This window comes from Carlito syrichta, unplaced genomic scaffold (genome assembly GCF_000164805.1).
Source record: "Carlito syrichta isolate Samal-C Ts95f unplaced genomic scaffold, Tarsius_syrichta-2.0.1 Scaffold130433, whole genome shotgun sequence".
Classification (NCBI taxonomy): Eukaryota; Metazoa; Chordata; class Mammalia; order Primates; family Tarsiidae; genus Carlito; species Carlito syrichta.
In genome coordinates, this window is record NW_007074529.1 from 68,239 (window position 1) to 80,588 (window position 12,350).

A 12,350-nucleotide genomic window follows, 5' to 3' on the forward strand; every position below is an offset into this window, starting at 1 on the left:
TTTTAATTTATCCTCAAGAGATGTGAAACTTTCCCAAATATGCCTTTTTACTTTTGTGACAGGATCTCACTCTGTCACCCAGGCTGGAGTGCAGTGATGTGATCATAGCTCACTGCAGCCTTGAACTCCTGGGCTCAAGCTGTCCTCCTGCCTACGCCTCCTGAGTAGCTGGGACTACAGGTATACACCACCAAGCCCAGCTAATTTTTAGTTTCTGTAGAGATGGGTGGGGCATCTCACAATGTTGCCCAGGCTGGTCTTGAACTCCTGGGCTCAAGTGGTCCTCCTGCCTTGTCCTCCCAAAGTCCTGGGGTTATAGGCAGAGCCACCATGCCCATCTCTTAAATATGACATTTTATAAAAAGACTAGTGCCCTGTCCAGTAGGAGTACTGGTTTCAAGAAATATGGATCACCCGTGTTTGGAAAACTACATTAACTGTTGAAAAGAATGAACTAATGACATTTGCACTTATTCTTTTTTTTTTCTTTTCTTTTCTTGAGTTGGAGTCTCACTCTGTCACCCAGACTGGAGTGCAGTGGCTGCTCCCGGCCACCGCAGCCTCCACCTGCTGGGCTCCGGCGATCCTTCCACCTCAGTCTTCCAAGTAGCCAGAATTACAGGCATGCGCTACCACGCCCGGCTGATTTTTTGATTTATTGTAGAGATGACATCCCGCTGCCCAGGCGGGTCTCGAACCCGCGGGCTCAGGCAATCCACTCACCTCAGCCTCCCAAAGGCGCGGGATTACAGGCTGAGCCACCGAGTCCGGCTGCACTTATTCTTATGGAAGGATGGCCATGGTACATTAAGTGAACAGAGCAAGTTGCAAAACAAGAAACAAAACAGATGCCAAAAACAACATCTCCTTCATCTGACCACCTGTGTGTGCACACAGAAGTCTGGAGGGGCCACCTGTTCCAGGGGTGGCTTTGTGGGGGGAGGACTTCTCCTTCTCACCTACTGTATTTCTCTGTTGTCTGAATTTTTAATAACAAGCATTCATTTATTTTGCAATTTTTTAATGGAACAAAAGAAAGTTTTATGTCTCCCTCAAATCCTTAATTTCCATTATTTGAACCAAGGCCTTATGGTTTTATTTAAGTGTGCCTAGGCCTTTTGTGTTTTGAGTCTGTGCAGCCTTTTGGGGTGATGATGCCCATCAGTTTTACAGCTTGTTTTGCAGAGAAGTCTTCCTTTTCTTCATCGTTGTCATGCTTGTGCTTCCTGCAGTCTCTGATGGTTACTGCATGTTGCAACACCCACAGAGCCTTCCCTCCACGCCTCCTGCTCTGCACCTGCTAGACCTCACTTGGTGCCAACGGGTCACTCTGCATCTACAGACCTGTGTGTTCTTCCTTTTTTTTTTTAGTTGAAGTTTCACTCTGTCACCCAGACTGGAGTGCAGTGGCCGCTTCTGGCCACTGCAGCCTCGACCTACTGGGTTCCGGCAATCCTTCCGCCGCAACCTTCCAAGTAGCTGGAACTACAGGCGCACGCTACCACGCCCTGCTAATTTTTGATTTATTGTAGAGATGAGGTCTCGCCAAGTTGCCCAGGCGGGTCTCGAACCTGCAGGCTCAGGCAATCCACTCACCTCAGCCTCCCAAAGCGCAGAATTACAGGCTGAGCCACCGAGCCTGGCTGACCCATGTGTTCTTAGTGTCACATTTATCTCTGGGTTAGAGTCTCCAATCCATGGACAATTAATTTTTTACCACCCTGTGTTGATTTTAATCAGTAAGGGTTGGAAGAATAGAAAGAATAGGTTGTTACGATGACTGGTTTCATTGTACTTTTACTTCCCCTGTGAAAATAGTTTCCTCGTTTGTCATATTTGAGAAGTCACACATGAACACTATGGGTGGCTACTAGGTTGTTTATAGTTCTTTCCTACTGTGCATAGTGCTGCACACATAGTAAAGACACCATAGTGTTTATTTGTCCTGGAGGGAAATTCCTAGAAGGGGCATTGCTGGATCACAGAATTTTCATATTCTTAAAATTTATTTTGAGTCAGACTCTCTCTCTCTATAGCCCAGTCTGGAGTGCAGCCTTGACCTTCTGGGCTCATAGATAATCCTCCTGCCTCTGCTTTCCAAAGTGCTGGAATTATGGGCATGAGCCACTGTGCCTGGCCTGTGTTCAAATTTTTAATAGCTACTTATTAATTATTAAGTTGTTTTTGACAAAGGTTATAAAATGTACAGTTCACAAGTTTTACATGAGACTGCCTAATTCTTTATGCTCCACTGATAATACAGGTTTTAAAAATTTTTTGAGTAGGAATCTCATTTTGCCATCCAGACTGGAGTGCAGTGGCACGCTCCGCTCACAGCCACCCCAGCCTTGACCTGCTGGGCTCAGGTGATCCTTCTGTCTCAGCCTTTCAAGTAGCTGGAACCACAGGTGTGCTCTAACATACCCAGCCAATTTTTTGATCTTTATTATAGAGACAAGGTCTCATCAAGTTGCCCAGGCTGATCTCAAACCCCTGGACTCAGGCAGTCCTCTTGCCTCTGCCTCCCAAAGTGCTAGGACTACAGGCATGAGCCACTGTGCTTGGCTGATACTATAGTTATTTAGAAAAATCTTTGCAATATGATAGATAACAATGATCATTTTCTTTGATATCTAGTGAGATTACCTGTCATCTGTTTATTTTCCATTTATACATCTTTTAAAAATTTTAGTGTTCATGTTCTTTGCCCATTTTGATGCACGATCTCATTTATTTCTTATAGAAACAATTTGCTCTGTAATGGGCTTAGCCTGAAATCGCTTGCGGAAACCATTCTGAACTTTCCCCTTGACAAGTCCCTTCTCCTTCGCTGTAGCAACTGGGATGCCGAGACCCTTTCAGAGGACCAGGTACTTCTTAGCAGAATAGTTGAAGACAGAAGGTTCTTGCTCCTGAAGTATAATTGGTTTTAAAATTGTCATCCTCATGTACGATAAAAAGTATGGGTGGGGATGCCTTAAGTAGACTCATTGGCTGGTGATACTCAGGTAACTGCTCTACCATAATGTATATGCCGCCTACATGAGAGAGAAAGAGTTCATTTATTTTTTGAGTATTTACTATATACTAGACATTTCAGCAAATGTAAATGTAGTTTCTCCCCTTGAATACAAGTGCATAATTAAAAAAAACAATAGAAAAGACTTGTTCTAAGAAACAGTTAGTAGCTCACTTCATGACCTTGCCTCCTCCTGCTCCTTCCTTCCCTGAGGTAGCTGCTCTTAGGTCTTTCTGGCAATTATCCTTAGATTTCTAGTTCATATGCCCGCCTTTTTCTTTCCTATTTGTGCATATTCTCTCTGGCTTCTTCCTGTGGACGATGTGGCTCAGAGCTCTGGCAGCTCCCCGCCCCCAGACAAATAACTTGTTTTCTTCCTCGTCCTCCCAACTCAGCCAAGTCGTCATTTTTCATTAGGTTGCTGTCCAGTGTTTGTACTGATGTTATTTACAGCTGAGCCTCACAGTAAACTGCAGCAATGTTCTCTTCCTGTACTGCTTCTTGTTTTCCTGGGACTGATGGTTGGTATTTTTGGTTGCTGAGTGTTCTGTATGCTGCTTACTGGTTCAGTCCCACACCCTCCCCCCAAAGCTGTAGGTCTCCTCTTGTCTGGACAGACACCCGTTGGTGACTTCTGGTTTCCTTTTTCCTGGAAGTCCCCTCCTGGCCCTCTGACACCCTGCCCTCTCAGGACTGCTTGTATGAGGCCTGCTGCCCAGCTCACCTCCTGGAATTTGCAGCTGCCACAAGCCACTGTCCCCTCATCTGGGTCTGTGGCAAAGCCTCTGTTGTCTTCGCGCCTCCTGTCCCTTCTTGTCTGTGGAGTTCATTCATGATGACTTCCTGAGCAAGGGAGCCAGGAAATTAGTTTATGACACCCTGTTTGACTGGAAGCTTCTTGGCTTGTGGGTTGGCTGACTACAGAATTTTAGACTGGAATCCTTTTTCTCCAGAACTTTGAAGGCAGTGAGTGCTACTTGTCTTCTGGCTTCCAGGGTTGATGTTAAGTGCATGACCTGTTTTTTTCTGGAAAATCTTATCTTTATCCTTAGCTTTTGGAAATTGATGATGACAGATGTGTGTTGGCCATTTTTCATTCATTATATTAGAATTCAGTGGACTCTTTCAATGTGGAAACTTCATGTCTTTCAATTCAGGAAATTATTGTGTAATTGTTTCTTTGATTCTAGAACTGATTTTTTTTTTTATGTTGGACCCCTTGAATCAATCCTCTAGTTTTCTTAGAAAAATATTTTCTCTCCTATTTTCCATCTCTGTTTTTACCTTTTAGGAAATTTCCTGAAGTTTATATTCCCGTTTTTCTATTGGATTTTTAGTTATTTCTATCATATTTTTCAGTTGTAAGAGCTTCTTGGTCTAGTCTTCTTTGAATATTCACTTTTACTTTTTAAAATTGTTATTTATTTATTTAATTTATTTATTTTTTGAGTTGGAGTCTTACTCTGTCACCCAGACTGGAGTGCGGTGGCATGTTCCCGGTCGCCGCAGCCTTGACCTGCTGGGAACGGCGATCTTTCCGCCTCAGCCTTCCAGGTAGCCAGAACTACAGGCGTGCGCTACCATGCCCAGCTAATTTTTGATGCATCGTAGAGACGAGGTCTCGCCAGGTTGCCCAGGTGGGTCTTGAACCCACTGGCTCAGGCAGTTCACTCGCCCTGGCCTCCCAAAGTGCTGGGATTACAGCCTGGCCAATTTTTATTTTTTTTAAGTCAGAGTCTCAATCTCTTGCCCAGGCTGGAGTGCAGTGGCATGCTCACAGCCACCCCAGCATCAACCTGCTGGGCTTAGGCGATCCTTCCGCCTCAGCCTTCCAAGTAGCTGGAACTATAGCCGTGCGCTACGATGCCTGGCTAATTTTTTTGCTATATTGTAGAGATGAGGTCTCACCAAGTTGTCCAGGCTGATCTCGAACCCCTGGGCTCAGGCAATCCTCTCACCTTGACCTCCCAAAGTGCTGGGATTACAGGCTTGAGCCACTGCTCCTGGCCTGAATATTTACTTTTAAAATAGCTTTCCTTTTTTGTTTAATAGATATAGTATCATCTTTTGTCTTAGGTAACTAAAGATTTCTGAAGTTTCTTTTACTTCCTACGTTGCCTCTTTTCTCTCTGAGTTCCTTTTTTGAAATGTTTGTTTTGGTCTTTGTGCTTTTCATTTTCAAGGTTCTATCAGGTGTTTAGATCTGTTCATATTTAAGGTTACTTTTTTGAAATGTTTGTTTTGGTCTTTGTGCTTTTCATTTTCAGGGTTCTATCAGATGTTTAGATCTGTTCATATTTAAGGAGACATTAAAAAGCTGAGTGAATCCATCAACTGATGGATAGATAAATAAAATGTGGTATATTATTTAGTAATAATCTCTTTCTTATAGTATTATAATTGTTCAGGGTCCTCTTATGAGTGAGAACATATGGTACTCTGTTCTTTTTTTCTATGATAGATCACTGAGTATGATCGACTCTGACTCCATCCAAGTTGCTGCGAAGTCCAAATGTTTGTCCTTTTTTATGGCTGTATAAAATTCCGTTTTGTATATGTAACACATTTTTTTAATCCAGTCCAGCTTCGATGGTCAACATGATTGATTCCATGTTTTTGCTATTGTGAATAGAGCTGCAACAAACATGTGTGCAGGTATCTTTTTTTTTAGAATGATTTCAGTTCCTCCGGGTATATTCCCAATAGGGGAATTGCTGGATCAAATGGAAGGTCAATTTCTAGTTCTTTCAGAAATCACCACACCGTTTCCCAAGGAGATTGCACTAGTTTGCATTCCCACCAGCAGTGTAGAAGCATTCCTTTTTCTCTGTATCCTCACTAGCATCTGTTGTTGTTTGTTTTATTAATGATGGCCGTTCTTACTGGGGTTAGGTGGTATCTCAGTGTGGTTTTGATTTGCATTTCTCTGATGATGAGTGAGACTGAGCACTTTTTTATGTGTCTGTTGGCTGCCTGTATATCCTCTTTTGAGAAGTGTCTATTCATGTTTTTTGCCCACTTTTTATTGGGGCTGTTTTTTTCCTTTTGGTGCATTTGAGTTCCTTGTAGATCCTTTGTCAGATATACAGTTGGCAAATATTTTTTCCTATTCTGTGGGCTGTTTCCTTGCTTTCTTGATGGTTTCTTTTGCTTTGCAGATGTTCATTAGTTTGATGAGGTCCCACTTGTCTATCTTATTTCTTAAGGTATGGGCATTTAGGGTTCTGAACAGGAATTGGTTGCCTTTTCCCATTTCCATAAGGGTGTCTCCTGCATTTTCTAAGATTCTTATAATTTGAGGTTTTATGTTTAGGTCTTTGATCCATTTAGAGTTAATTTTTGTGTATGGAGATAGATAGGGGTCCTGTTTCAATCTTCTGCATGTAGTCAGCCAGTTTTCCCAGGACCATTTAGTGAACAGGTTCTCCTTTCCCCAGTGGTTGTTGTTGGAGGCTTTGTCAAAGATGAGTTGGTTGAGGAATTGAGGCTTTGCTTCTGGAATCTATCCTGTTCCATTGGTCTTTGTGCCTTTTCTTGTACCAATACCAGGCTATTTTGATTACTGTAGCCTTATAGTAAAGTTTGAAGTCTGGAAGTGTGATACCTCCTGCTTTGTTTCTTTTTTAAGGATTGTATTGGCTATTCATGGTCGTTTATGTTTCCATATGAATTTCTGTCTTGTCATTTCCAGGTCTGAGAAGAATAATGTTGGTAACTTACTGGGTATTGTATTGAATCTGTAGATTGCCTTTGGTAGGATGGACATCTTAACAATGTTGATTCTTCCTATCCATGAACATGGAATATTTTTCCATTTGTTTGTGTCTTCTTGGATTTCTTTGGACAGTGTTTTGTAGTTCTCATTGTAAAGATCTTTCACTTCTCTGGATAGGAAGATGCCGAGGTATTTCTTTTTTTTTGTAGCTATTGTGAATGAGATTGTGCTTTTAATTTGGGTCTCTGCCTGCTTGTTGTTGGTGTATAGGAATGCAACTGTCTTTTGCACGTTTATTTTGCACCCTGAGACTTTGCCAAAGGCCTTTATCAGTGCAAGCAGGTTTTTGACAGATTCTCTTGGATTTTCAAGATATAGGATCATATCATCAGCAAAGAGGGATAACTTGACTTACACTTTTTTTTTTTTTGAGTTGGAGTCTCACTCCGTCGCCCAGACTGGAGTGCAGTGGCTGCTCCTGGCCCCCGTAGCCTCGACCCGCTGGGCTCCAGCGATCCTTTCGCCTCAGCCTTCCAAGTAGCTGGAACTACAGGTGCGTGCTGCCACAACCGGCTGATTTTTTGTTTTATTGTAGAGATGAGGTCTCACCAAGTTGCCCAAGCGGGTCTTGAACCCATGGGCTCAGGCGATCCTCTCACTCAGCCTCCCAAGACACGGGATTGCAGGCTGAGCCACCGAGCCTGGCTGACTTACTCTTTTACTATTTGGATACTCCTGATTTCCTTCTCTTGTCTAATTGCCCGAGCTAGGACTTTCAACACAGTGTTGAACAAGAGGGGTGAGAATGGGCAGCCTTGTCTTGTTCCAATTTTCAGGGAAAATGTTTCCAGTTTCTGTCCATTTAGCAATATGTTAACTGTGGGTTTATTGTAGATGGCACTTACTATTTTGAGGTATGTTCCTTCTATACCTAGGTGTTTGAGGGTTTTTATCAAGAAGGGATGCTGGATTTTATCAAAAGCTTTTTCTGCATCTAATGAGATAATCATGTGGTTCTTGTTTTTACATCTGTTGATGTATTTAATTACATTTATGGTCTTGCGAATGTTGAACCAGCCCTGCATCCTGGGGATGAAGCCTAACCTGGTCATGGTGGATGATTTTTGAGATGTGTTTTTGGATCTGATTTGCTAGAATCTTGTTGAGGATTTTTGCATCTATGTTCATAAAGGATATTGGCCTATAGTTCTCTTTTTTTGTTGGATCTTTACCTGGTTTGGATATCAGTGTGATATTAGCTTCCTAAAATGATTTGGGGAGAATTCCATCTTTTTCAATTGTCTGGCACACTTTCAATAGAATTGGTATCAGCTCCTTCTTGTACATTTTGTAGAACTCTGCTGGAAAGCCATCCAGTCCAGGGCTTTTTTTTGTAGGTAGTTTTCGTCTGACAGAGTCAAAATTTCCTGGGTTGTTATTGGTCTAGTTAGTGTCTCAATGTCTTCTTGTTTCAACCTGGGGAGGTTGTGTGATGTCAAAAAGTCCTCCATTTCATTTAGGTTATCAAATTTGTTTCCATACAGGAGTACGTAGCAATCTCTGATAATCTTTTGTATTTCTTTGGGGGTCAGTTGTGATTTGATCTTATGTATTTCTGATTGTGTTTATTTGAACCTTTTCTCTTTTTTTCTTGGTCATTCTGGTCATTCTCACCAATCTTGTTAAATCTTTCAAAGAACCAGCTTTTTGTTTTGTTGATGTTTTCTATGATATTTTTGTCTTCTATGTCCTGTATTTGGGTTCTTATTTTGGTGATTTGGATTCTTCTACTAAAGTTGGGGTTTTGGTGATCTTCTCTTTCCAGCTTCCTTAGGTAATTTGTTAGGCTCCCCACTTGTGATCTTTCCATTTTCTTGATGTGTGCTCATAGAGATATAAGTTCCCCTCTTAGAACTGCTTTCCTGGCATCCCAGAGTTTTGGTAAGATGTTTCTTCATTTTCATTTGTTTCCAGGAATCTTTTCATTTCTGCTTTGGTTTCATTGTTGACCCAGTAATTGTTCAGCATCATGCTATTTAGTGTCCATGTCTTTGTGGGGTTTGGGGAAATTTTGTTGGTGTTGATATTTATTTTTATTCCACTGTGGTCTGAGAATGTGCATGGCAAGATTTCAACCTTATGGAATTTGTTTATGCTTGATTTATGGCCAAGGATGTGATCAATCTTAGAGTATATTCCATGTGGTGATGAGTAGAATGTATATTCTGTGGTTGTTGGGTGGAATAGTCTGTAGGTATCTATTAAGTTCATTTGATCGAGTGTCAAGTTTAGGTTCTGGATCTCCTTGTTGATTTTTTGCCTTCAATGATCTATCTAGGGCTGTTAGTGGGGTATTCAAGTCCCCTGGTATAATAGTGTTAGAGTCAATATCTTTTTTAAGTTTGCTTAGTGGTTGCTTTATAAATGCTGGTGCTCCTATGTTGGGTGCATATATGTTTAGGATGGATATTTCTTGTTGATGGATTGAACCTTTTATCATCATGTAGTGTTCTTTTGCATTTTTTAAAAAGTTTTTGATGGCTTAAATGTTGTTTTGTCTGATATTTAGATCATAACTCCTGCCTTCTTTTGTAATCCATTTGCCTGGAAACTCATTTTCCATCCTTTAACTTTTGAGTCTGTGTGTCCCTTGTAGTGAGATGAATCTCCTGGGTGCAGCAAATAATTGGGTCATGGTTTCTTATCCAGTTTGTCATTCACATTCAGGCTGATTGTTGAAATGTGATTGTTTATCCTTCTCATGAGGTTCTTATAAAATTTTTTCTTTGTTTGCTTGTTTTCTTTTGGCTTTGGTGTTGATATATGTGTGTGTTTTCATTTCCTGTTGTACTGTATTCTCTTTTGATTCTGTGCTCTGCTGTTCTCTTGGGAAGTGTATGGTCATTCTTGTTTTTCTTTCTTTTGTGCTTAATACCTTTTTAAGTGTCTCCTGTAGAGCTGGTCTGGAAGCTGCATAATCTCTTAGGGATTGGATGTCTGGGAAGGATTTTAATTCTCCATCACAGATGAAGCTGAGCTTGGCTGGATAGGAAATACTTGGTTGAAGTTATTTATCTTGCCGGGCTCGGTGGCTCAGCCTGTAATCCCGCGCCTTGGGAGGCTGAGGTGAGTGGATAGCCTGAGCCCGCGAGTTCGAGACCCACCCAGGCAACTTGGTGAGACTTCATCTCTACAATAAATCAAAAAATTAGCCAGGCGTGGTAGCGCACGCCTGTAGTTCCAGCTACTTGGAAGGCTGAGGCGGAAGTATCGCCGGAGCCCAGCAGGTTGAGGCTGCGGTGGCCGGAAGCGGCTACTGCACTCCATTCTGGGCGACAGAGTGAGACTCCAACTAAAAAAAAAAAAAGAAATTATTTATCTTTGAGGACTTTGAATGTAGGGCTCCAGTCCCTTCTTGCTTGTAGATCTGCTGCTATTCTGATTGATTTTCCCCAGTGGGTAGTCTGACCTTTCTCTCTTACTACCTTTAGGATTTTTTCTTTTGTGCCTACTTTGTGTAGGCAAATTACTATGTGTCTAGGGATTGATCTTCTCATTTGATGTCTTGTGGAGGTTCTCTGTATCTCTTGTGCTTGGCTGGTCACATCTCTGGTGAGATGGGGAAAGTTTTCTTGGATTACCCCCTGGAATACTTGTTCCAAGTCATTCTCCATTTCCCTTTCTTCTTCTGGAATACCAATCAGGCATAGGGTCGGCCTCTTGATATAATCACACATCTCTTTTAGACTTTGTTCTTTCTTTCTGAGTCTTCTTTCTGTGTTTTTTACAGATTGGATTAATTCCATGTTCTGGTCTTCAAGTTCTGAAATTCTTTCTTCAGCTGGATTAATTCTGCTTTCCATGCTTTTCATCTTGTTATTTATTTCCTGGATGAAATTTTTTATTGCCAAAATCTCTGTTACAAGTTCTTTCAGTGTTGCATCTTGTCTTTCTTGAGTCCTATTCACTCTTTCCATCCATTCCCTAATCAGTCGTATTCTGGGGCCAGTCCTTGGTGACTTGCATTGTTCGAGCACCAAGGTCTGATTTTTCAGTTTTGTCTTTGGTATACTTGAAATTGCCTGAGGTCTTCCTTTGATTTTTCCTCATTTGTGACAGATCTCTTGTTTTTCTCTTTAGTTCTGTTATTCAGTGTCAGTGGGAGAGGCTTTCTCTTCTGATGTTTGCTTAGTCCTCTGTTCTCCCCTGATCCCAGCTCTGGATTTGTTCACTGATCTCTTTGGAGATCATCCTTTTTTGAATGTAGGACTTTTTTTCCTTATCCTTTTCTGGCCACACCCTTTGTCCCACGGCTGGATCAGGGTATGGGGTGGGGTGCCTGGGTCTCAGTACTCCTCAGGTCCCCCCGAAGTTTGTGCTTTCAGGATATTCCCTCTGAGTCATGATCAATCCCTGAGTAGTTGATCCACCAGTCACAGAGATCGGGTCTGTTGCTCCGTGGTGAGCAAGTTGGAGCACTTTCCTGCCCCTCCTTCAGGATGGTGATTGGGCGCCTTTCTTGTCCTCTTTCTTGGTACTTTGCCTCTGGGCTCCCTCTGCAGCTGAAGTGGTGAGGCAAAGCCAGGAGCTGGCAGTCTCTCTCCTGCTGCAGTGGTGTGGGAGAGCCTGGGGCAATGGTTTCTCCTCACCGCTTTTTCAAAAGCAGAAAAACTATTGTTCGTTTTAGAAAATAATGGTGCTTGGCTTGTGCGACCTGGAAAGAGCCAGGGATGAAGCAGAGAAGCTGCAGCACCAGCTGTTTCACCAGGGGCCTGGCCACCTACTCACAAATGAGCCCCCACGTACATGTGCAGTCTCTCTCAGCATTTTCTTTCCAGGGAGGGTTTGTTGATTTAAAAAAAAAAGAAAGAAAAAGAAAATGGTGTTTGGCTTCTGCGTCCTGATAGTTGCTAGAGTCCAAGCCCAGCTAGCTGTGGCACCAGCTGTTGTACCAGGAAAGCCCTGGCCGCTAGCTCCCTAGCCCTCACTCAGTCAGCCACTCACATGCCCACTCGCTCACCAGCACGTACACAAAATTTTCCATACACTCACTCGCTCACACGGGGGTCTCATAGTCCAACTGGCTCAGCCACCATCTTCCTGATGACTGGTATTCTTTATGGAGTCATCCCCTTGCCCCCACCCACCCCTCCATTTCACTCTTGCTCTCACAGATACCTGCTGCCCTCATTTCTCCTACTTCTTGACCTTTGTGGCTCCATGCTTAGAGGCCTAGGCTTTAGCCTTCTCTTGTTTTCCATGTCAGTTACCCCTCATTTATCCTCCCAAAAGTGATGTTAGCAGAAAAATTTAGCAACAATTAGTGCCTTGAGGTTAACATGATCCTGCAAGAGCGTTCTAGGAATCAGACTGTCTGAGTTTTTCTGTGGCAATTTCTGATTTGCTGTGACCTTAAGTTCCTTCTTTGTGCCTTGGTTCCTTTCTCTTTTTTTTTTTTTTTTTTTCAGTTGGAGTCTCACTCTGTCGCCCAGACTGGAGTGCAGTGGCCACTCCCGGCCACCGCAGCCTCGACCTGCTGGGCTCCGGCGATCCTTCCGCCTCAACCTTCCAAGTAGCTGGAACTACAGGCATGCACTACCATGCCTGGCTGATTTT

General features: G+C 42.6%; 1 protein-coding gene across 1 annotated transcript in view; it reads left to right on the top strand.

Annotated features, from left to right (window-relative positions):
- Positions 1 to 12,350, top strand: part of EXD2 (exonuclease 3'-5' domain containing 2) — a 38,979-nt gene that overhangs the window by 14,849 nt on the left and 11,780 nt on the right. Inside the window, exon 3 of the mRNA XM_008049009.1 lies at positions 2,744 to 2,870. Coding sequence (XP_008047200.1) covers positions 2,744 to 2,870 — 127 coding nt within the window. The remainder of the gene's footprint in view (positions 1 to 2,743; positions 2,871 to 12,350) is intronic.